At 39.2% G+C, this 25549-nt stretch overlaps 1 protein-coding gene across 3 annotated transcripts in view; it reads left to right on the top strand.

The window, feature by feature from the left end:
* The window catches only part of MICAL3 (microtubule associated monooxygenase, calponin and LIM domain containing 3), a 166162-nt gene that overhangs the window by 90853 nt on the left and 49760 nt on the right, over window positions 1-25549 (top strand). For all 3 annotated transcript variants that reach the window (XM_074871731.1, XM_074871730.1, XM_074871732.1), the window contains 4 exons: window positions 14-200; window positions 2129-2217; window positions 3310-3397; window positions 22760-22955. In XM_074871731.1, coding sequence (XP_074727832.1) covers window positions 14-200; window positions 2129-2217; window positions 3310-3397; window positions 22760-22955 — 560 coding nt within the window. The remainder of the gene's footprint in view (window positions 1-13; window positions 201-2128; window positions 2218-3309; window positions 3398-22759; window positions 22956-25549) is intronic.

Here is a 25549-nt window from a genome sequence, read left to right as displayed (position 1 = left end):
TGTTTCTGTCTAGGGCTCGCTCAAAAAGGAGTTCCCTCAAAACCTGGGAGGCAGTGATGTCTGCTACTTCTGCCGCAAGCGAGTCTATGTGATGGAAAGGCTGAGTGCTGAAGGCAAGTTCTTCCATCGCAGTTGCTTCAAGTGTGAATACTGTGCAACGACTCTGCGCTTGTCATCTTATGCCTATGATATTGAAGATGGTAAGAGAAATTGCCTTTTTGTCAGAATCCTCTTAACTGTCCTGGGAGTCTGTCGAGCAATTTCAGCTCTTTCTTTGCTTAAGAATTATTTGGTGAGTTAGGGAAGAGGGTTTTTCCAACTCATTGAGGCAAAGATGAAGTAAAAATTACAATCTGATATGCCACTCCAGAATATTCCACTGCAAATTGAAATGTTATAAAATTGATGGGTATCTACTCCATGTAACTAGGAAGAATCTTTCTGCACGTACTGGGTAGAATAATAGCCATGGAAACACCATCTAAAGTTAAGGGGCAAAAAGAACCAAAATTATGTATTGATGATGCATTATATAATGACTTCAAGTAATGGGTTTACTCGGTCACAAAACGTTGAAGAAACTTAGAATCATCAAACCAGTTTCCCAGTAAGGAATAGAAAACCCATTATTACTTGGCTGGAAGGTCAGCAGACTTGGCATGGGAGTTTAAAGGGGCCAATGATAATTTTGAAATCAACATATAAAAGTAACATCTTCATCCATAATCAAAGTTGGGAAAAAGCATTTTTTGAGCATCACTGTTATTTTGGGCATTCATAAGTAACTGAATATCTGACTATATGTTTAGCAATAACAGACTGAGCTCCTCTGTCAGCTGTATGGGCTGAAACAGTTTTTGCCACCAGATTTAGTGATTCCCTCTGCAAGCAAGCTTATGTATGCAGTTACAGCCAGATAGTTCTCAATGAAGCAAACACAAAGCTCAGAGTTTCAGCACACTTACAGCATGATTCTGAAATGATATTACATGCCTGACAGTTGTGTATGAAGCACATATGGCCAAACAGAAATATGTGGTATTGTATCTAATCTAATAATTGTAAAAATTTAGCTTATATTTCATTCTGGGTTTTCTTTGAGAGAAAAAACCCCAAAGCTGTACACGGATTGTTGCTATTCATCTAGCTGTTTGTACTGATGAGCATTCTGCAGTCAGTGACTGGTTTTAGCCTTCAAAGTCTAAGAATTTCTATGTAAGAGCTTTTCTGTTGTTGCTCTTTTCAGACAATTTAAGAGAGCAGTTTTTGGTAAGAGTAAATATTAATAAATGTTTGCTTAAGCAGAGACCTCTCAAAAGATAGCATTTGTCACTTTTCCATCATAAAACAAAGCATTGTGCAAATACCAGCCCAGAGAAACTAGAGGAAGGGGCAAAGCTCAGAATATAGGTTTGCAATGCATCAGCAAACTTGTAGAAATAGGATAGCAGTAGGGAATGCTATGGGCTGCATATACCAAGCAGGATACACTGGCAAAGGTACACTGGAAGATAATTACGTGCCATCAATTTGCTGCTATTATTATTATTTGTATTATGGTATTACTAGCGCTGCTTTGGCTTCCTGACAGCGTTCAGATACCAGTGAAAACCTGTCTACATTTCTGGGGTGTTATTAAATCAGTAGTATCACAAAAGGTCTTAACTGTGAAAATGAATCATTGGTTGATTGTCCTTTCCACAAGTAGCCACTGTGCATTTTTAGAGATGGTTCTTTGGGAGTTAACACTGTCCTCTCCCACTTTCCTCTGCTGGTTGTATTCATTCTTGCTTTTTCCAAAAGTGCTTCTGCCAGCTTTTCATGTGATGATTTCTTTGTTCCTCACACACTGCCGCATTGTTAGCATGTGATACCACACAAGCCTCACAGCTTTGCTTTGGTGTTTGATAGGATTTTAAGCTAAATGGCTGTCAGGCACCCAATGGAAAGGGGGAGAGAGGAGGGCTGGAGTTAAAACTTCAGATAGTGTTTGCCTCCATGTATAGTGAAAAAACTAGAGGGAGCAACGGGAATGGCAGCAGAAAATAAGTTGCAGTCAGATGGACATTTATATTGTGCTAAACTGCTGTGTTTTCATTGTTGACCATCATTCATGTTTTATCCGCAGGTAAATTCTACTGTAAGCCTCACTACTGTTACCGACTCTCTGGTTATGCTCAGAGGAAGAGGCCAGCAGTGGCTCCTCTGTCAGGAAAGGTAAGCTGTTATTTTCATCTAATATGTCATGTTAATATGTTTTGATTCTTAACATTGAGAAAGTAAATATGCTGGGAAAAATCCAGAGTGCATCGAGTTGCTTTTTTATGTCATGAGAGCTTGCAGTTCTATAAATCTTATTTAAAAGCAGATCCTTTAATTACTACTTTTCTTTTTATGGTTCTTAATATAAAATATGGTACTGTCCCATTCAGAATAGGATTTTGATGTGTTTTCTTGTCAGCTGAAATACTTATTCAGTCCATGCAAAAACTAAATGAATAGTGCTACCAGTTTTGGTTTTGCTTTGTTTCTCCATGGTTTTTCTTAAGACGAAACAAATTATTTCAATTTCCTTTGAAACATGAAGTTCTAGCCCACTTGCATAGGCTATGCCTTCATTTCTGAAAGTTTTCTGTGAGTTAATGGGAACCTGTGTGAAAAGAAAGGATATCCCTTTTCCTGTGCTATCATAATGGAAGCATTTGTGCTTTAAATACAGGATCAAGATGCACTGGGTAATACAGAAGTCTCCTAGCTCTTCTCATTACAATCCAAGGCACTTAATTTGTCTCCTCAACCCCCTTTTCAGAATTTTTGCATACTCTGTCTAAGCAAACTACGTGCTAGTCTCTTAACAAGTTCTGTTAAGCTTGCATGCTACAAACTGTCCTTCCCCCTTAAATCATATTTTCCTTTGTGGTAGTGGTGGTGCTTGTCTGTTTCTCAGGTTTCCTTATTACAAGCTGAAGTTGTACTCCTTTTTGGAAGGATAAGGGATCCATCCCATACTTCCTGCCAAAAATAAAGACTAAAAATTGTTACTTGTTTTATTTCCTAGATGAGTAGACTTCAGGGGCCTTAGTGCTTTAACTTTCTTGGATATCCAGCTTGTTTTTCAGAGCTTTAATAAAGCCATAAATTGAGAAGGAACATACTTGGTTCAGACCTTGCCTTATATGATGATTAAGGGTATCTTAATTGTGAGAGGGATGTCTTCCTAGTTCAACATGTTCAGTACATATAACCTCACATGAGAAAAAAGAGGCTTTTTCAATTTTAATGAGTTTAATTTCCCCCACATTCTTGCAGGACACCAAAGGACCGCTGCAGGACACCATGGCAAGTGATGGAAGTGGACGGGCAAATACCATCTCCGCCTCAGCAGAGAGAGCCCCAGGTAGCTCCGCTTCCTTCTTTAGCAGGGTGGTGCAGTACTCTGTCGGCCTCTTTGGCAGAGTTAGGGTGGCAAGCCAGCACCTGCAAAGCACAGTTTCCTCGATTGGGCACCAGGTAGCCCAGAACCCTTTGGACTCCTTTTTTATGTGTCAGCTGATGGCTTTTGGGGTTCCCTTTCTCTACGTCCAGTCAGAAGTTCTTGTGCAGATCCTAGGGGAATTCTGTGGGCAGCCGGCTGACCAGTAAGAATTAATGTGACCCAACTTTGAGCTGTATAACTTGTGTGATTTTTTTTTTGTTTGTTTGTTTTGTTTTTTTGGGGTGTCATGTGGATTTTGTGCGTTACGTGAAAGTCTCAATATATTATTTTGCACTGTGGCTTTGGGGCCTAGATGTTCTCAGTCCTTTCAAGGACATTACCTGAAAGAATTCCAGGAAAACACAGATGCTCAGTTGAAGGTCTCCTCTGAGTGGGCCCAGATAAAGAGCACTGTAATGTACGCAGCTCGGTGTTAGTGAAGTTAAAAGTTCTTCTGATGCACTGGAGTAGCTCAAAACTGGATTTCTGTGTTTGCCTGAATTTTGGGTGTGGTTTCTTGTTCTCCCAATCTTCTCTTCATTAATCTGGTACTTGAATGGGAAAGATCCCATTATCTCTGGATTGTGTCTCCTTTGGAATTCCGGGTGTCTGACAGCTAATGGGATCGGATTCCTTAAACCCCTTGAATTTCGTGGTGCTGGCAGGTCACGGTGCTCTTCCCTCACTGCCAGAATCTGTGCTGCTCCTGGACATGGCTTTGGGAATGGGGTGGTGAATGTGTGTGTCTTACTGTGAAGTAGTTTTGCCTTTTAACTTGAAATTCTAATTCCTTCTAACATGGGAGAAGTGTCTGTGCTACAAATGCTCGTTTGCCCAGCCCGTAAGTGCTCATTTAGCAATGTCAGGAAAAGGAAGAAATTTGATTTCTAGTATTTGTTCCAGAACACTGTGGATAAACTAAATCAGCTGCTTTTAGAGAGAGAACATACTTAGAGCAGCACTTTGAGAAAAGAATGTTTTCGCAGTGCCAGTTGAGAAGAGACCTTAACATGCAGGCAAATAAAAACCATGCTTTTGTTCTACTTTATGTATTATACTTACAAGTGTTTCAAGGTTGTAACTGCAATCTGACAGAAATTTATTCTTAGTGTGTGCAGCTGATTCTTGAAGTGTAGTTACTTCCACAGTTTCCTCTTTTTGTTTGTGTGGAATTTCCATATGGCAAAATGGAGGAAAGGGAAAAGGTATGGAAGAATGACATTTGCAAAATGCTGTGGACAGGTTAACTATGGCATTTTTGTACAACTGGATAGACTTAAAACTAAAACTGAAGAGAGTTTTGTTTGGGTTTTTTTTTAAGCTGCAGCATATTCTTTAAGGTGAATGGAAAAATATTTCTTGGAGCACAGGGCATCTGATGTGAGAATAAGGTGGTTTATGGAGTGAAGCTATTGGTGGATGAGAAGTGGAAGAAGGAGAGTTTAGCTATATGTATCTCAATTAGTTTATCAAAGCAATTGCTGGCAGAAAGTCTCCTTCCTCTGATTTAGTCCTTCCAACTGATCAAATTTAATTACTCACTTTTATAAATGAGCATTCAGTAAATAGCATCTAAGTGATCACTAAGTAGAACAAACAATAGGCCATGGTTTGCTATAAACTTCTATAAATCAGATATAAATGAGATATAAAACAGATGTTCCCATCTCTCATGTAGCGGTGGCACAATCCTGTAGCAGAACTGTAGTACTTCCAGAGGAGTAAAACAGAACAGACACCATTTTATCAAATGGCAGAACTCGAAATCTAGCGCTCCTTCTGTTTGCTTTCTGCTTTTCTAAAGCAGTGTATAACTGTAGCATAATTTTCAAAGCTTTTAGTCCTTTTAAAGCTTTGTCTCTTGCAGTGCCCAAAGTACATTAGTACATACTCAGCTTAGCTGGGTCAAGCTGGGTCATCTTTAAGGCAGTGTATTGTGGTGTATTCTTGTGTGTGCATGACGGAAATACATTTAATTGTAGAAGAGTGAGCAGTGCCTCTGCCACTCTCCCCCTTTAGGGGCGTTTCTTTTTGCCATTAGTGGCCGAGTTTTTGTTTTCTTTGTATATCATAAAACTACTGGTTTAACAATGGTTAAGAAGCAGGAGGAGGCTAATTGCAATCTACTTTAAAAGCAAACCACAGTGTCATTAAAGGCAGGTCAGTTTTCTGTTAGTGTAACAGTCATGCCCTGTAGGTACCTGCCTTTAGCTCCTGTTCTTGCTGGATAGATAGGTCAGGGAACCTGTGTTTATAATTATATATGGTTTGAAAAACCAAACCAAACCCTGTTGAATTACCAAGCTTGCTAATACAGTGGAAGAATAGGATATTATTCCTAAATAATCAAAAGGTGTCTATAAGATTACATCTCAGGTATAACTCCTGACTTTGAAGTACCTGTGTATATGCTTTCTTGCAATTTATTAAATTGTCTGTTTAAGAGACTGTAGACATTCTGCTTTCACTGCAGAGTAGACCAATATGTTGAGCAAAAGCCTGTCTGAATATAGAGATAGAGGTAGAGCTCTGTTTTCAAGGCTCCACTTTACCCGTCTGATAGACTCATCTAATACAGGTCATACATCTGAAAGTATTTGACCTCCCTTAAGGCAAGTGCCACCAAATGAAATTTGGCAATAGCGATTTCAATCCCTGAGGTCTGAGCCAATCATCAGTAGTGAGGTAGATCTTGATGTGGAGTGTAAGTTGCCTCTAAAATGATTAAGTAAAAAAAAAAAAAGTAACATGCACAAGTTTGATATTTGATGGAGATGAAAAGGTAGCTTAAAAGGCAAAAGGAAGGTGTACAGCAGAAACATCAATTAAAGAACATACAAGATGAAAAAACAGCTGGTTTTAAATTTTATACCTCTGAGTTAAATTCAGCCCTGAGTTAGCGTAAGTGCTTGTTCAGTGAGCTTGATGGTGACTCATGCAAGGCCTGCTTTTAGTTGCCATGGAATCCCAAATGGATGTAAATTGCATGGTTTCTCTCCCTACACTCACTGCCTCTTTTGCTGTACCACCGAATCTGGCCGCCTCTTTTTTTAGCCAACTTAATGCTTAAAATATATTCAATCACAAAATAATACTCAGCAGGTTTGGTCAGCTGAGCTAAGATTGGTCACAACAAGCACTTTTTCATGATGTGTTACTAACCTGATTGGCATGTATTAACTTTGCTAAAGATGTCAGTCCCTCACTGGGTGGCCACAGTCTCAGCTAGCGTTTAATGTGTTTTGTCTGTCCTTTGTATTGTAACTACGATAGTTGCAGGGCACAAACTGTGATAAGCAAGTTGAGCTTTTTTAGCAGTCAACTAGAATCACCCTCTGGTTTTTGCCTGGTTTGTCAGAGAGCCTGCATGTTATCTTATGTGGCGGTTACAAGAGATGTTCCCAGGGAGGTTACGGTCAAACTGGCTCTTGCAATACAGTATCAACCCTTCAGTCTGGGAAGTGGCAACAAGCTTTTGAGTGATGGATGCCATTCTTTCTGGGGAAGGGAAGTTGGGGAATGCTGTTACTGTGCTTTTGGTTCTGCTGAACTGTGGCATGCTTGTTGTAGATTCTGTAACCTTTCTCTGTACCCTGTCTGCCTGTTTTTCCGCTATCTTCTGCATTTGCCTTTGTGCCAGAATTGCTGCTATTGCTGAGAGAAAAAAAACCACACTTTGCTTTTCAACTGTCTCTCCCTTTAATAATCTGTAACTGCTGTGTCTTGGATTTTTTGAATATTATTTACAGTACTTTATATGATTTTAATGTGCTTTTAGTGCAAATGCTCTTCTTCTGTTTGTTCTAAAGGTCTGTAAGAACATATTTCTGAACTTTCAGCTCTTTCTTGACAGATGGACTTGGAACAGTCTTTACCCCTATCAGCTTTATGATATGCTCCTTGGGGTGACTTTAGCTGGTGATGTTTTGTTGTGAGATGTTTCCCATTTCAGGCTTGTGTTCTGACAGCAATACATTTCTGTCCCTATCAGCAATAGGGAGTTCATAAAGGAAAGACCTGCTAGGTAAACTCTTACTTCAAAATGTACAGCAATAAATGGCAAGTCATAAGATCTTTGCAGTAGTTATTTGACCTGTGAAAGATTTAAGAAGCCAAATATAAGCCATAGTATGCAAAACTGAAAAATGCAATATGAAGTAGAGGCACTACGTCTCCTGCTTTAAAATAATAATAAAAAAATATAGTGTATAAGATATAGATATGCAATATGAAAAGTTAAAAATGCTCCTATGGATGTGCCTTAAGTGTTTTCAGGGAGCAGTGTTCTGAGCAAAGCCCTTCCCAGTAGACTCTTAATCAAGTAATCTGTTGTATATAGCAAGCAAAGCTGGACTTCACATGAGGAAGTTCTTTTGCTGACTTGGAGAGCTAGAAAAGGGTGGCTGCTTCCTCTAAATGGCATGCCCTTTGAAGTAAATGATCTGAGCCACATTTTCAAAAGGATCTTAACTGTCTGTATAGTTTTAATGAATCTTTAGGAATACATCCAATATCATTTGCACACAATTCTACTTCTGTGTCTACGAAGTACAAATACATTTTATATATATTTCTGTATAGAAATAAGCTTCTTGTTCAAAAACATTGCCTCTTTATGGTTCTGCATACATTGAACATGCCTTACTTGTGAAAATGATTCAGCTTGAAGCAATACTGTTTGCTTGTGCAAACAACCATATCCTCATGAATTCCTCCACTTAAGTCACTTATTTTCATTATTATTCTCATTTGGTTTTTGTTCTTGTTTTCATTTGGTCTGTTGTAAACATTAAATTATAAAGATAGCAGCAGACTAATTCTGTGACATAGTGTTCTGTGGTGCCTTCATTTTAAACCACTGTGCATTTACAAACACATCCATATCCACCCCCACCCCACCCCACCCACCCCACCCCCACCAAAAAAAAAAAAAGAGAGAAAAGAAAAAAAAGTACATCCATATTTCAGGATGCACCACAAACTGGGAGGAAAGGTAATTCCTCTACTACTGTGCCTTGAGTGTTGTCTGTTCTGTTTGGAGGAGCCATGGTGGTTGTTTTGCAGGACATGGCACATGATACTGAACCCTTTTATGGGGTTTCATACAACTCCAAAGAGATCTGATGCAAGATTTATTTCTCTCTGTTGGAACATTTAAAATACAAACTTAAGAACCAGACCCTGTATTTTTGGAAGCTGAGGAGAGTGTGTGGGTTGCCTGATTAGGACCAAGGTTCAGTGCCCAGTGAATCATTGCTCAATAGCAAGCCAGGAATCTCTGTTAGGATAAGTGCTTGACTGTTCCCAGTCCATCATGCTCCTTGTCAGTGTTCTTATCAGGATTTGGGTGGCTTTGACGTAAAGGAAAAGAGAATGCTAAAGGACCAGCAATGTGAAGCCCAGAAAATTTGGAAAGACAGAGTCATGATGGAAAAGTTATTTGTTCTAAAGAGTGGAGATGCAGCTGACCTGATAGAGTTTCACTGAAAAATCCTGAAAAAAGTTTTTGGACCGAGGAAAGATATACAGAAGAGCAATGTGCTGAGTTTGTGCTCACGGCTGGATCCTGCTAAGAACACTTTTTCTTGGGAGTAACTGGGCTCCCGATTCCACCTTTCTCTCTAGCTTTCAGACCTGTAGACTTGTGCCACTGGAATATTTGTTTATTGTTTGTATGTGTATATTCTGAAGGGTGATATGAATTTTTCTGGGCACTTTAAGAGCTCCATTGAATGTTTTTGTGTCTTAGAAAAATAGTATCAAGCTTGTGTGAAGGAGTTGGATTTTTTTTTTTTAATTGCAGAATTAAAATGTCTCTTTTTTTTAAAAGTGGAATCTGAGAAATGACCATTTTGAGTTTGTTTCCCTCAGAGAAAAGAAGGGAGTGTGCATAAAATAAGCTTGGTGACAGGTAATGTTCAAGTGAGATAATTAGTGCTCAGAAAGGCTTCATGTCTCCATTGTATAGCCTCTTTGAAGATTTTGATTTATGCAGTTGTTTTTAACCTGTTTTTGCTTTGGGTGTGTGTGTGTCTTCGAATTATGTAACACGTGGTTTTCCTGTTGCTGTGAAATCAAGACATTATTTGTTCAACTGTGTGAAATGTTCAAGGGAATAAATTCCAAACAAACTTCAGGTTTCTGAGTTTTTCTTTGTCCTCCCCTTTCTCCCTCCACTGGTTCCAGGTGAGGGATGCTACGGGGGATGCAGAGCTGAGGAAGAGTGGAATGAATAGATCTTACAAGTTCAAATGCAAAAGACGTTTTGGGGCGCTCTGTGGAACGTGCTGTCTGTCACTGCAAAGTACTACTTTTCGGGCTTCTTCTGTATTGTGGTTTTTTTTTTTTTAATTTTGCTGTTATCTTGTGGTTTGCTCAGAGTATAGGGCATACACTACACAGACAGCATGACATTGCTGTAGAAAACCTGCTAAGGACTCCCATACTAAATATTCTACTTCTTTGGCAAAGCTGCCTTCGGGTAGATGTACTCTCAGCTGATAGATTGGCTTCACTGATTTTGGTTGATTTGGGAGGTGGTTTTGTGTGCCTTACTGCAGGCCAGAGGTCTTTGTCACACTCTGTCAGCAAGGCAGTGATACCGACATGAGGGGGGAGAGGAGGAACACGGGCAAGTGCAAGTCAGCGCTCGGGAACAGGGAGGCATAGCCTTTTCACCTGGCGTGACAGGTAAGCGTCTTGGCAGGATTTGGTTCCTCTTGGTGGTATAGCAGCAGCTGTCATGATGGGATGTTTCAGTGTGATGGAAAGGCAGAAAATGAGTAAATACAAGCCTTGTAGCCAAACCCTGTGTCTTACGTTCTAGCTGGACAGTTGTCTTCTCTCAGGAGAGTGGCACACAAGGAGATGACCTCCCTTCCTCAAGACCGTTAAGAGACTGTTCTGTAATGTTCTCACCATGACAAACAGATAGAGCTGGATCATAATTTTGAGCTGCATTTTCCTGTTCTCAAAGATATACTGGATTAGTCTACATTAGGAACTCATTCTGTGTCTTTTCTCATGCCTTCTAGTGCACCATTGGCAACTAAAAGCTTGTAATAGCAGATGACTTTTGAGAGTCTAATTGTGAACGTTATGTCTTCTCTTTTGAGTTTATTTGGCTAGAGTAGTTATGTTTAAATGATAGCTCACAGAACTGTAATACATAGGAGTTCCTTCTTTGGAGGAAAGTAATTGCTTCATGCCTTTGAAATTGCCTTTTATTTTTCTTTACTGTGATCAGTAGTCCTGATTTCAAGGCTAAAATGGGCCTTCAGTTCTGAGGAGCCACCAGTGTTCAGTGTAAAACTTGCACGTGCTGGTGCGTGAACTAGAACTGTCATTTCAATGCACAGCTAGAACAGCCTCCACTGTTCTGTATCAGGAAAGCTGTTAACTTTGCAGCTACATATATGCTCTTCAGAAATCAAATGTTTGTTTCATGAATTTAAAAAAAAAAAAAAAAAGGGGTGAATTTCCTGAGCTCATCCTCATCAGAGGTGAAATCAGGCTTCCTTGCTGTACCAATATAGGAGACATTGTTTTCAGCTAAAACTTGGAGAAACCAAGTGTTTGTGTGATGGGAGAGCTCCTAGGTACTTTCATGTCATTGTCTTTGAAGTCTACACAGATGTCTCACACTTTCTGTGTCTGTGCCTGTGGTTCTTCTCTAGTCTCCTGGCTTCTGGTGTTCTCTTACTAACGCCTACAGAAAGAGTTAAGCTCTGTATCCTGTCCCACTGGATGGGAGAGGGGTGCTGCAAGCGAACTCCTTCCATGGCCCTGACAATCAAAAGTCACTTTTTGTTAAAGGCGTTCTATTTCTGTTTGTGAAACAAAACAGAACCTTTCTCAAGCATTCTTCCCTTCATCGGCACTCCTCCTCCTCATTCCCATTCCAACCCAAGATACCCTAACGTGATCTACTCTAGAGGAAACCTTGCTCTGTAAATAAAGCACCAAGTAACACACTATGTCAAATATCATTCTTTTTAACCTTTGTTGTGCAAATATAATGACCTGAAAATGAGGAAGTAGACTATTTGAGCTGGGCCATGTTCTTGCTGAGTGTACATGCTTCTTTGCCTGTAGCTCTATAAAGAGAACACATTGATTTTTCTGAATATGCTATCCTGGGATCTTGAATTGCACAGATTTGTCCTTCCGTTGCATCTGTCACTTCTGAGGATTTCTAATGTTATTTAGGACTTTGAGAGCTTAATAAATAGATTAAATATTGGCTTAGTCTTACAGAAAATGAGGTATCATGTACTTTTTTGCAGTTATCGTCCTACTTAACGTTGTCAAAAAGAAATTATCCACAGAAAATCTTACATGGCTGCTAACTAACATCCAACTATTTATCCCAGAACTGAAATTGAAGGGCTGAAATTCGCTATATAAATAGTAATATATTAAAGACAATTTTTGGAAGCAAGGTAGCATAATTACATGTGTAAATCACTTCAAAACTTTGAGGTACAGAGCCATTCACAAATGCACAAAAGTCTGTGGGCAACGTGGATATTTTGTTTCCTCAAAAAACAGATGACTTCCACTCAAGATGGACTGAATTAGCTCTTACAGGGGTTTGGAAACTTCATTCGAAGATTTGAGCTTTTGGGAGTGCTAAGATGTTTTCCACGATGCATCCCAAAACAGCTTGCCTCATCAGATATATTTCAGTAGCAGTTTTTCCAAGAGGCGTGTTGGCACAGACTATCTCCTTTGCAACACATCACTAGGGTAGTGTAGAAAGCCTGCTGTGTACAAGTTGTTTTACATTTTAGACAAGCTATACTTCTTCATCTGGTATGGTAGAAAGCAGAGTAACTGTTTCATGCAGATCTTTTCCTTTAATGTTCTGTAACAGTAATGAGAAAGTCTAAGGTACTTTTAAAATAATAAATGAATAAATGTCTGTTCACCTCTACACCAATTAAACAAGCCAGTCATAGCTTTACCACCTGCTTGTGATCAGCAGCATAACACATTAAGGTATGTAGTTAGTAAGGTATCTTAAAATACAAGGAGAAACAAGAGGAGAAAGACAAACTTTAAAAAAAAAAAAAAAAAGTCAACCAAATAGAAATAATCTAAAGGGAAGGAATAGATAGACCAGAGTCAACACTGAACCTATTCTGCTTCTATGAAGTGCATTTATGGAGGAAGGTGTAGTGGTTGCTGAGCTGATCCTGGTGATTAGAGCTTAGGCTTTCCAAACAAAAATGGGCAGACGCTCCTTAAGGATGAGATGGCACTTCTATGCTCTGCTTAGTTGCTTACATCTTCTCTCAAAAATGTATGTTTAGTCTGACATTTCTCATATTTGCTGTCATCCCAGAAGGCTGTGTTTTCTTTTTTAGGAAAATTTCATAACTGTCCTTTCTGCTGTTACAGAAGTTTATCTGATGGCTTGCGGGTAGAAGTGTTTAAAAATAGGACTTTTTTACCCAAGAGATGTTTCAAATACTTTCAGGCTTGGGTAACTCAGTGATTTAAAACATCAGAACTGATGCAGAAGTTATCTTTAATCAGTAATGTGTCTTTTGGAAGCTTTCTGTTTGGAACTGGGACAGATATACAAGAATTTCCTTAGTTTCAGAAAAATTCCCACTAAGGTGTGAAGCTCTGGATTGCTTGGAATATTCAGTTGCTTTACAAGTTATACAAGAGCATGTGGGATAAATGTAGATAACAGAAAAGTATGCAACAGCATGAGGGAGCAGATGTCGATGCTTTTTGGAGTATATGGAGCTTTTACTTAGGGCAAGTATTCCCTAGTATATTTTCCTGTAGCTGCCAGCCTCAGATTTCAGCCTGTTCCATTTGCAGCACTTCATAATCTTGACAAAAATGATAGAAATTAAGTAAGGACATGGTTAGTATCTAAATATATTCTGAGATCCGGTAATTATGGAAATCTGTAGTACACTGCAGCAGAAGAGATAGTGGTTATTAGCTCAGTGGTTGAAAGAAGACACCCATTTGAAAGCTATGTTTTGAATATGATCACAATTGGAACAGGAAACTGAAAACCTTTTATATTCCACACTTTTTTATTAAGTATGGTAAAATTTCTAGTTCCTGATTGGTTGGTCTTTAACGATCAAAATATCATCCACTATTCAAGGTGGAATTGGAAGTACCAGTTTCTATAAAAAGTAGGCAATATTTATATTGATAGATTCCTTTACTGCTTTTAGATGGAAATGGCCTTAGTTCAGCTTTGAGTTATTTGCACAGTGGGAATCACCTGTCTGATCCCTCCTAGTAAAACGAGAGGTTCTGGAGGGCTGCTATGTATGAGTGACAAGAAACAGATGACACAATGAATAAACTATATGAAGTCTTATGTCATAAAGAAGATAGCAGAGGCTTTCTTTATAACAACATAAAAGGGCTTACTGTTTGGCTTATAACTGGTCACTCCCAAATACTAATTTCCAAGTTACTTAACAAAGCAAAGAGGGTACTTCACTTAAAAAAGGGGAAGACCTCATGAGCTAAGGTCATGATGATTTTAAAATGTAGTGTGGCCTTCCTCTTCTTTCCTTTTTATCCCTGCCAGTCCCAGCATGTGCCTCATCCCAGGTGGTTCTTTGAGGTAACATACCTTTAATAGCTTCCAGGACAAAATTTATGCCTGTAAAGTAATGTTATCTTTAGTCAGATTATCCTTTAGTGTTCTTCAGCCTTCCCACACTCAGCTTCTTTTAGGAAGTGGAAACAAGGCCAGGCAACATATGATAGACTTGATCAAAATACTGGATAGAGTTCAGATATCTTAGGTGATGAAAACAAAATGGAAAATGATGGGTAATATGTTACTGTTACAATATTCCTGAATAATAAACACAGCAATAATTAACAGACTTAATATAAATTGATTTAGGGATTTTATATCTCTAATGCAGGAAACCTGTTTGGGCAGCAGTGTAAGTGAAATGTGTACAAATGTTAAGATTTTCTGCCAGAAAAGATGCAATAAGGAGAATCAAGATTAGCAGTGTTGCCTAGGGCTTGGATTAGGTGACCTAATACCTCCTTTCCCCTGTTTCTTTTCTCCACCCACTAGCTACAACACCGGACTCTTTCCAGGAGTCAAAAATAGCTATATTTCTGGATTATTCTTTACCTCTGCTGTAATGAGGACAACTTTTCTGTATTGTTAAACCATATACTGAACTTTTAACTTTGATTATGTAATACTGCTATTTCGTGCATCGACATATGAAAACCACTATCTATTTCTCAAACATAACTTTATACTATAAGTTGCAGATGAATTTATATTTGTTTTCAAGACATAATTATAAATTACAAATGACCTTGAAATAAAACAGGTTAATTATATTCACTTCTGGTTGCTTCCACTGAAAACAAAGGTCAGATCAGTCAAATTGACAGCTGTTTCTAGGCCTTGCCCTACTGATGTTGTAGAAAGCAATGTTTTGTCAGTGTCTGTTTTGACAAATCTAGAAGTCTATTTTAACCAAAATAGCATGGGGGTGGGGGAAAACATTGCAACACCCATAAGAGAAAAATATAATTTCATTCAGTAGTCAGTTCAATTCAGTTTCATAATGATGAAGAGAAGAGGCTTCCACGTTTACTGACAGTATCTGAGATATGAAGAACTTAATTCTACCTGGAGGTTGTGGAGGAGGACTTACATCTTCATATGTTTGTTTCTGGGGTATCTGTTTCAGAATCTCTTGAATATTTTAGCTGTCAGTTGTTCCCATACACATTATAATGGTTTGGGGGACCTTGGGAGCCTCCCTGCTCCTCATTACTTAGAGAACCAGTAAATACCAATAGGAATCTCACTGATTTTTATTTCATCTGCTGTGTGCTGTTGAATCAAGTAATGCTATAAAACTTCTTGGTGAGCACTGGAAGTAGTGTTGATTCTTTAATAACTCTCTGCTGGGTACTTCTGCATCAGAGGATATTTAGATAAAACACCTTTCTGTCTGTATAGCTTATCTCCCCATTTCTCTGTTTAGGTCCCCGATTTGCTAGGAAGAATTGCTAGACTGACAGTTTGAGGATTGAGCCTTGACATGGTAATAGAGGTCTCAAGCATGTTAGTTGCTCAGTGGCAAAACCCTTTTTCTTCTGGTAGTCTAGAAAGAGCTGCTGTTCTGCCCTGTGTCTCCTTAGTTGCCTAGATTTTAAATGTCAGTTGAAGGACAGTTGTATTGGTCGAGTCCAATGTGCATAAGACAGTTTGCCTATGTACAATTCCCATATCAAACTCCAAGAGCTTTGACTCAGTAGAGCGTATCTTCTAGAAATCTTAGTTACTGTTTATTGTTAAGATTGATGCATGTGCATTACAGAAGAATTTCAGTAAGGTCATCTTCAGGTTTGAGCTCCTTTTCAGTCCTGTGCATGGACACTCTGGATATCTTGCTTATGAATAGACTTTGTTCTTCTTATCATACGGTCCTTTTTGAATTCAGGGCTTTTATATTTAGCAGAATGTGCTATGGACCAAACTGGAAATGCAGACATCAGAAAATTTAAGATCTGATAGCTTCTTAATACAGCTGAGTAATTCAGGCTTCCTGAGGACTTGGGAATACCCTAGGATAGTAAGGGAGAAAGTTGAGACATTATATCAAAATAACATTGACATTTGATGACTATTAAGTATTCATGTTTGAATAAATGTGTTCTTGTTTCTATTTGAGCCAGTGTTATATTACCCCTTTTGGCTTTTAGGATGTGTTTACCAAAATTCAGGGGATCCTGCCAGGATATGTGCAGTTCTGCAGTATGTGATGTGAGGCTGTGTGGACAAGCAGTGACAAGAATTCACCAGACCTGCTGGGCTCTTTCCAGCGGTTTCCTGGAGACATTTCTTAGAAGATAAATTTTAAAGGATGGATGAATCTGGATTTAGAACCTTAAACTTCTTCCTAACTCTCAAAAAATCCATTCCATTTAACACACCTAGAGTTGCCATCTACATATTTTTATGTGTCTTTTACTGTGCAGTACAAAAATTGTTAACAGTGGCTAGGTACTAATTTTGGGGAGGATTAAGGAAAGGATTTCTGGCTACATCTCTTGGAAAAAATTAGTTGCCCTGATTTAAATGGAATGTCTTAATTGACTTACTGTACTGTTGGTACTAAGATTTCTTTTTTTTTTTTTTTTTTGTACACAATGGCTGAATGCAGCAAGCATCTCATAGGAGGTGCCATTGCTCAACCGTAATCATTACACTTAAAGTCAGACATATTTTAGTCCCTTTCTTACTTTAAAGTGTTTTGTCTTGACTTAAAGTGAAGTTGAAAGTGAAGAGGTTGGAGTTGGGCATTTTGAGTCCTGTTTCTGGCACTGCCACTAGTCTGTTGTGAGACTGCCTTGCTGGTGTTTAATCTCTGTGTCTGGACTTGTGCAATGCCTCTACAGTACTCACCTACTTCCAAAATAGGGTTTTTTTAACTTGTAAAACATTTTGAGGCCCTTGGATGAGAAGTGGAGTTGGAATACAAAGAGGCAGTTAATAGAATTGAAGTGGGTGAGGGTAAAACTTCTGGGAAAAAACTGAAACTCAGCTGTCATTAACACAGATGAAAAATGAGAAGCCTAAAAATGCTGCTGGATCTCATTTGCTGCCTTCTCCATACCTCAGCGATAATGTTTGCTGAACTGTCAGCACATTTCAGAAACCATACCCCAAAAGATATTTCTTAGAAATTAATGGCAACAAAATCAGAGGCCCTTCTGACTCAGAGCTCACGGTATCACTTTTAAGCTCCCACAGAAAAGTTCCCATCTTCCATCTCTGGACTTTGTTATGTGCAATATGCTGCTGCTTCTATAGGATTTCTTTTATCTGACATAGTTGTGTTCTCAAACAATTGTGTGGAGGTAGAAGTAATTGAAGAGTTTGGAAAAGACAAGTGAAAACAAAACAGGTACAGTGTTTCACATTATCATAAAAGCACAAGATTTGAGAAATCCAGAATGAAGGTTTTCCTGAGAAAGGTATTAATTCCTTCCTCCTTTTGCATGTGTTTCACAGTAGACTCCTTTATTTGAATTTCTGTAACTCCCCAAGGCCACAGCTGAGTCTGCAAAATACTGGACCCACACTTCTCAAGAGATGACATTTAACTTGGAGAGCTTTGCAATCTTAACAGATTGGACTAAGAAAAGGAAGTCTAGAGGTACTGTGTGATTAATGAAAAATAAATTCTAGTAAAATAGGCAGGTAGTTTCCCTTCGGGATGAATTCGTTGTTCTCAGATTCCCACTTTTCTCCTGCGTCCTCATCAAATGTTATGTCAGGGAGTAACCTTGGCAAGATTTCATCTAGCTCATGAGAATAATCTGTAGATTTTGCAGAACAAGGCAGTACTGGGGGAAAATTGAGAAGGGATCTTCTCCCAAGCCTTCCAGTAATTGCCAAAGTTGATGGAAAAGGACACATTCATGCAGGCAAGGAGTAGTTCTGTGTAGGAATGTTATCTCTGATCATACGATTTTCTTTACAGGAGGCAGGCTGTGTCAAGGCTGAGATAAATAGAGGACTCTGGCAGCTTTCATGTAATAGCTAAGCAGCCTGTCCTGTTAAGAAAAACAGTTCCCTTCAGATGATCTATGTAATGTTCAGGGCCCACTGACTCTTCCAAAGTAAAGAATCAGATTTTAAAATGTGTCCTATTTTGGATGTTGTTTGTGGATTTTTAGTGGATCAGTTGATTGCATGAGAAGCTGCTCTTGGCTTTCAGGTAGCTTCCCTCTCTGGCTAGTAACATAACTTTTTTTTCTGGCAAACACAGCATCATCAACCCCTTTTCTCTCAGCTGTGACTGGTTGCTGACTTTTGGCTCTGTGGGCCCAGATGCACTGATAAAGTAGAATGTCAGCTAATGGTTAATGAGGGCACTCTGCAGCTGTCTCCTGCAAGCAAGCTACAAAACAGTCTGGGGAATATAGTGCAATGATTTGAGAGGCGCACCTTTCCCCTCCAGAGAATAAGCTTCAGAGTCTACAGGAACTGCATTGGAATAGACCTTGCCCATGCATATAGCACTATATATATATATATATGGAGGAAGTGAGGGTAGGAAAGCTTCAGACTTCCTTGTCCCTATTTATAATTTCTTATTGTAGCTTCAAATGAATTGGTGTGAACTTTATAGCATAATATGAGCAAATTGTTCATCATCTGATCGTGTTAACGATACCTGTATCTCACACTTGCTTTTATCCCTTAAGCAGGTTTGTGAACAGTAGTTCTTTTCCTTCTGATAGTTGGTGGCTTCATGGTGCAGGAACTTGGCTATCTGTAGCATTTGTCCTGTTTCACATTAGTAACAAGTTTGACAATGGCTTTGCAGGCAGACAGCTAAGTCTTCATGGCACCTTTTAGAAACAAAACCAACAGACCAAGCAGACGAAATGGTCCATATAGAGCAAGCTCCTAGAAATCCCTCACTGAAGCTGGTAATCATTTGAGTTTCTGTATCAAGTTCTCCAATGTAGAGCTGTTTTCTTTGCAAAGTGAAGTGATGTGACCAATCCTGCATCTCAAGTATATGGATTTATAAATTAATTAGAGAAAGTGCTGGGAATGTCCTTCCTACTTCTTTGAGATTTTGAGGCACAAAGTGCTTGTCAGGCTCACAGGACATCTTGGCTTGACCACATCCTTTTGCCTTAAAGTTTAGGCAGGTTTTCCATCTTTTCAGGGTTTTTTAACACAGTTGCATTGAGTCGCTCCCACTTATAGTTTGTGCTGTGATAGAATTGGTTTGATTCTCTATGTACCGGTTATACTGGGTCTTCAGGACAAGAAGGGCGATGATGATTTCTGTTTTGAAAACCATACCTGAAAGATCATACGTGTTCACAAAATGCATATAAATAGATGTCAACTTGATTTTCAGCCCTCTTTTACCTTGTGATTGCTGCCAGTCTTTCTCCCCACCTTAGATACTGCAACACTGAAACAAGCATTTTTTTTTTTTAATATTCCATTAATTTCATTTAATTATATGGGAATGATTTTGTGTGTGTGTGTGTTTTACTTTGGAAAGGCTGACAAAAATCCCTTAAGATTGTTAGAAAACAAGAGGAGTGAAATAATGTCAGGTGGATAAAAAGTTCATGGGGTTTTTTGTTTGTTGTTTTTTTCTGTTTGTGGACTTTGCAGCTATGTTGGGCTATGCATCAGAAGAGAACAAGTTAAAACAGCTTATGAAAAGATATTTCTGTTGAAGTAGCTGAGCCTAGCTGATGGCCCTGTTATGTATAGAGTTCCAAGTAGTAGAAAAACAAGAAAAACACTTGGTTTATGACGATTATGAGTATATTCCTTCTTTGTCTTCCCTCACCTTGGTGTTCTTGAGTTACCCAGAGTCCTTTGGTTTTTTACTGTCAGCCAGAAATGGCAGAGCAATATTCCAGGTCAGTGCCCCTGTTACTGTGAACTCAGGGTTGGGGAATGTAATACAGATTACAGAAATAGATTTGGCTGAGGTGGTATCACCATCTTAGAGAAAATGAAATGAAATGTGAATCCCAGCTCAAAAGGCAGTCCAGTTTCACTAAACTTTGAAAATAGTAACATAACATAAGGTTTAACAGCAGGAAATAGTAGAGACCACAGCATCCCTGGAAATACAAGGTAATGTTCCCACCTGCCACCTGAGCAAGCATCTGGGGTTTATACCGTAAAGAAGCCCTGTAGTTCCAGCTTGAGGGCACAGAAGCCACTTGCACACATCATAGAAGGGTTCAATAATAGTACCAAGGAAGAGAGAAAAACACTCCTGGCAGTTGTCTTTATGAGATTTTATTTTTCTGGAGAGGGGTTGGAAATAAATGCCACTAATTATGGCAAGACCTATCTAATTTTGTGTGAAAGACTAAGATACTGAGTGAGTAACTGTCCTGAACAAAAGGCTGTTAGGAATAAACTGAGAAACTATGAAGGATGGAGAAAGAAAATGTAAACTGTCTTGGAGGTCAAAACGTGTCAGGATAAAGTAAACATTGCCAAAGCTCATGCTGGGTTAGACTTTGCAAAGGAAAGGAAACAGCTGTATTCTTTAAGCATGTAAGTAAAAGCAGAAATGGGTCCACAGTGAAGATGGGGCTGACATAAAATGCAATTTTACGTATAGTCAGGCAATCAAATGAATACTTGGCCTCCAATTACAGTTGGGACAATGAGATTGGACGTGGGAGCAAAAGAAGTCAGTATGTAGCAAGACTTGGAAATGGAAATTAACCTGATGAATCTGGAAGCAAAATTTAAATATTACTATACTGTAATGAGTGAAAATAAAATTCGACCGAGTAGTCTTTGCCTCAGAAGAGTGGAAGAATTGTATAATGAAATTGTGAGCTTTGTGGTACCAATTTGTGATAAAATCAAGCTATCCTGATGTATCTTGACTACCTAATTCAGGGTAATACTATGTGACCACTGGGTGACAGAAATATGACCTTCAATTAAACGATTAAAAATGAAAGAAAAAAGGTGATCTGAACAAGTACATATCAGTTAATCTAAACAGATAAAACACCTTCTTTGAAGGAATAACTAAAGACTGCTAGTTCTGCACGTGAAGTTCTTTGACCTTATGAAGGTAAGTGGTATAAAATGTGGCATGGATTCACCAAAGACTGTTCTGGCCTAGCTTGATAGCTTTTATTGACAAAGTAACTGACTGCCTCCATAAGGGAAAAGTGGTGAACAGTCTGGACTTCAGTAAAGCACCTGAAGTCTGCCACCTGGAAATAATTATTTAAACTGGATAAAATGACAGAGTAGTACATGAAGTGTCAAGTAGCTAAGAAGTTGACTTAAATGAGAGATTAGAGGTTTTATTGAAAAAGGAAATAATGGGGTTGGATGTCACCTACAGACTGTGGAGTTCCACAAAAAATGATCTGGGACTGATCTTTGTAATACTTTCACTAAGATTACTGGCAAAAAAAAGAAAAGGAAAAAAATCTGCTAATGAAATTCATCGCTAAAACAACAGTTGAAACCCTCATCAGTGCAGGGGAGGATAGGCACGTCATACACTAAGAACTGCAAAACGTTGCAGACTGTAATTTTAAAAATAGCAATGTAATAGTAGAAAGTACCAGGTCATGCATGAAGAAAGTGTTGAGAATTTTGGCTACCAACAAGGTGCTTATCACTGAAAGCACAGAAGGAGAAAGATCTGAATATCAGTCAGTAAATAAAAGCCACCAGTATTATGTGGCATATAAATAGGCAATGTGTTCTCACTGTGTACCAGATGAGAGATTTCTGGCAGGGTTATAAGTTACGCTGATAAGGCCTCATCTGGAAAGCTGTGTTCAATTCTAATCACGCAGGTTCTGGAAAGATTGATCCAAACTGGGACAGGTGCAGAGACCTAGGGGATGATCAGTGCACTGAAGAGCTTATCTCATGAGAGGAAGACTTGGCTTGTTTAGCAAAGCAAAACAGAAGCTTGGAAAGATTGGGCTCTGTAAATAGTAAGCTGGGTAAGGGTAAACAGTGGCATGGTATTTAAAATACTAGAATTTTAAAAAGAAATGGACAAATGCAGGTTAGACATTCATTGAGTGTCACAGTGAATGAAGCTCCTGTATACTTTCCTCCAACTCCCTGGTTCATCTGTCCTTGCAGTTTTTGGGGATTCAGGGGATTTGTGCTTGTAAACATCTCACCTAGATTTTTCCTTGTGGTGCATTTCATCACAAACTCTGATTAAAAAGCAAATTAATTCAAGTCTATAAAAAGTTTTGAAACTTGCTCTAAGCGGGCCTTTTTCATTCCCTTCCTCCCTCATCCTTAATTAGTAATAGTATTTTCTTGCTCCCTAAGTCTATAGTCTTGCCTTGCCTGGTAACAATTTTAACATGCAGCAGGATTGCCCCATAGCATTCCTATCCTATGTCTCGTAGAATATATCCAGTCTGTGGCCAGGCCTTCCCCAGTACTTACTACGTAGACTTTATTGCAGCTCTACTTTTTGCAGCTAAAATGTCCTTATTTCCTCTCTCAACTGGGACACTTAACGTTCTCTTTAGCATCTGTTAGCCAAAACCACTAAGATTCACTTTTGCAGTCTGGCTCCCCAGCAGGTTCTGCCAGTAGTGGCGAACAGAATAATGACATAAGGTATTATCTTGCTTTATTTACATCCCTCTGCCTCATGCCCTTTTTTTCCCAATTGCTCAATTTTCCTAAAAACATTACAGTTCTGATTGTTGCATTTATTGTTTATTTACTGGCTTATTCTTTAGGTTCTAATGTAAATGGGCTGGAAGAGCCCAGCCTTGCTAAGCGGCTGCGTGGCACACCTGAGCGGATTGAGCTGGAGAACTACCGGCTGTCACTGCAGCGGGAAGAAGAACTGGAAGAGGTTCCCGAGGAGACGCTGGCAGAGCATAACCTGAGCAGTGTGTTGGACAAAGGAACAGAAGAGGATGCGGCCAGCAGGTTAGCAGACATTGTCCATAAGCTTTTTTATACCCATCCCAACAGACTTTTGCCTGCTTTTCCCTTAGCTTTTTTAAGGTATTTATCAAGTTGCCCTTTCTAAAGTTGTTGAAAATGTATGTTATACATATGTACACAGGTATTTTATCTTGTAGTTTCCATTCTACTAAATAGCTTACTACCATTCTTAGAAGACACCTATAGTACCATAATACCATGAAATTCAGTCCTAAATTGGAAGGGGTTTTTTAAAATTTTTTTTTCATTTGTATCAAAGACAGATTAGTCTTTTGAGCAAACAGAACATGGATTAAAATGGGAGAGGGTTTTGAAGTTAACTTCTTCTGTATGTTTTGCATTACAGTTCAAAACCACTTTTGATTTAAAGATTCAAGCTTGACACACGTGTAATCCTGACTGAATGCTGATGCAATGCCTGAGAAATATTAATTTGAAGCAATAGTTACGGCTGCTGAAAAACATGTCGTACCTTCACAAATTTTATCTGCAAAATCATAGAATCATAGCATACCAGGTTTGAAGGGACCTCAAGGATCATCTGGTTCAACCTTTCTTGTTAAAACCACGGTCTAGACAAGATGGCCCAGCACCCTGTCCAGCTGAATCCTAACAGTGTCCAGTGTTGGGGAATCCACCACTTCCCTGGGGAGATTATTCCAGTGGCTGATTGTTCTCACTGGGAAAAATTTTCTTCTTGTGTCCAGTCCAAATGTCCCCAGAAGTAACTTGTGCCCATTACCCCGCATCTTTTCCATGTGACTCCTTGTAAAAAGGGAGTCTCCATCATCTTTGTAGCCACCCTTCAAATACCGGAACATGGTGATAAGGTCTCCCCTAAACCTTCTCTTCTCAAGGCTGAACAAACCCAGTTCTCTCAGCCTTTCCTCACATGACAGGCTTCCCAGTCCCTTGACCATCTTTGCGGCCCTCCTCTGGACCCTCTCCACCCTGGCCACATCTTTTTTGCATAGCAGGGACCAAAACTGAGCACAGTATTCCAGGTGTGGCCTGACAAGTGCTGAGTAGAGTGGAGTAATGACTTCTTTATCTCTGCTGGCGATGCCCTTGTTGATGTAACCCAGCATCCTGTTGACTTGCTTTGCCACTGCAGCACACTGGTCGCTCACATTGAGCTTGCTGTCCACCAGGACCCCCAGGTCCCTTTCCCCAGACCTGCTCCCCCTCCAGGTAGATCCCAGCCTGTGCTGCACTCCTGGATTATGTTTTCCCAGGTGCTAGACCTTACACTTGTCCTTGTTGAACTTCATGAGGCTCTTGTTAGCCCACTCCTCCAGCCTATCCAGGTCTTCCTGCAGGGTGGCTCTCCCTTCTGGAGAGTGTCTACTTCCACACTCAGCTTGGTATCATCAGCAAACTTCATCAGGGTACACTTGATGATCTGTAAGCAGACCAGGATCCAAATATATGCAGGTACAGCTACTGGAAATAGTTGCTGCAAGAATCATTGAGAGAAAATACTTGATGAAGAATGCTTGTGAACTTTGTAGTCAATCACACACTTTTTGCAGAGCCTCAATCTCTTAATACAGTTTCTAATAATCTGCTTTTCTCTGTAGCAATAACAACCCATACCTTTTCAGCTCTCAGTCTGTCCAGCAGGCTTCTTGAAATAAACTCAGAAAATGCTGGTGTTGGTTTCCTGAGACTTAGATCCTACAAGCATATAGGGCTGTATGAGAAATTCCGTACTACATTTATACATGTTAAATTGAATTGGATTGATGTGGAGAAGAATGCAGGAGTGAAAATGTTCATTAAAGTGTTTACAGGACTAATGTAGTACAGAATCTGTCATTTATTTATCTGATAAGTTTGAAGATGCAGCATCTGGAAGGGGGTAGCTTTTAGTAGCCTGAACTCTGCCTTGACAGAGTGTGTGTATGTGTGGACTCATGAAGGTGTGGCTTTCATGCAAGTGCCTGGCAATTAGTAATATCTTGTACAGCTGTTTTCTCCGAAACCTAAATAATACTTTTTTATTAACTTCTTAACATATTAATTTCTTTAGAAGATAACTATTTTGACATTTTACATAATTGAGATCTTCTCTAGTGCTGTGATTGAATAATTGTGGGACTATTTGTAGGAGATGCAAACTCTGTTTGCTTCACTCATCCTTCCTTTAGCTCCCTGCTCAGGCCTAGGAATTATATCAACTGTGACAATATAAGCATTAATGATATTGAAGGATTTTTAGTCCTTTATGTTTCTAGCTCTGAAACAAAATTTACTATTACTATTTTTAATAATTTACATTATTATTATTACTGGTCTTGATTTCAGTAAATCAGAACACAGTAGGCCCGCTCAGCAAATGGCAGAAGACTTCCAAAGGACAAGAGTTAGATAAAAAAAGTGGAGTATTGGCATTTTGGCATAAAGCTGTTGGTCATCTCCAAGAGGTGTTTTGCAAGATTGTGGAGACTGAGGGCAGTACACTAGTAGGTTAGCGAGTTTGATTTCCTCTTGTAGGGTGTTACATTTAGCTTTCTTTGTCCTACATACATCCCCATAACCTGTAATTAACTGAGTATTTCTGTTTGTAATAGACT

Source organism: Strix uralensis, chromosome 5, assembly GCF_047716275.1.
Source record: "Strix uralensis isolate ZFMK-TIS-50842 chromosome 5, bStrUra1, whole genome shotgun sequence".
In the NCBI taxonomy this organism is placed as follows: domain Eukaryota; kingdom Metazoa; phylum Chordata; class Aves; order Strigiformes; family Strigidae; genus Strix; species Strix uralensis.
Note: the sequence above shows the minus strand (reverse complement) of the source record. Positions and strands in the feature narration are given on the sequence as shown.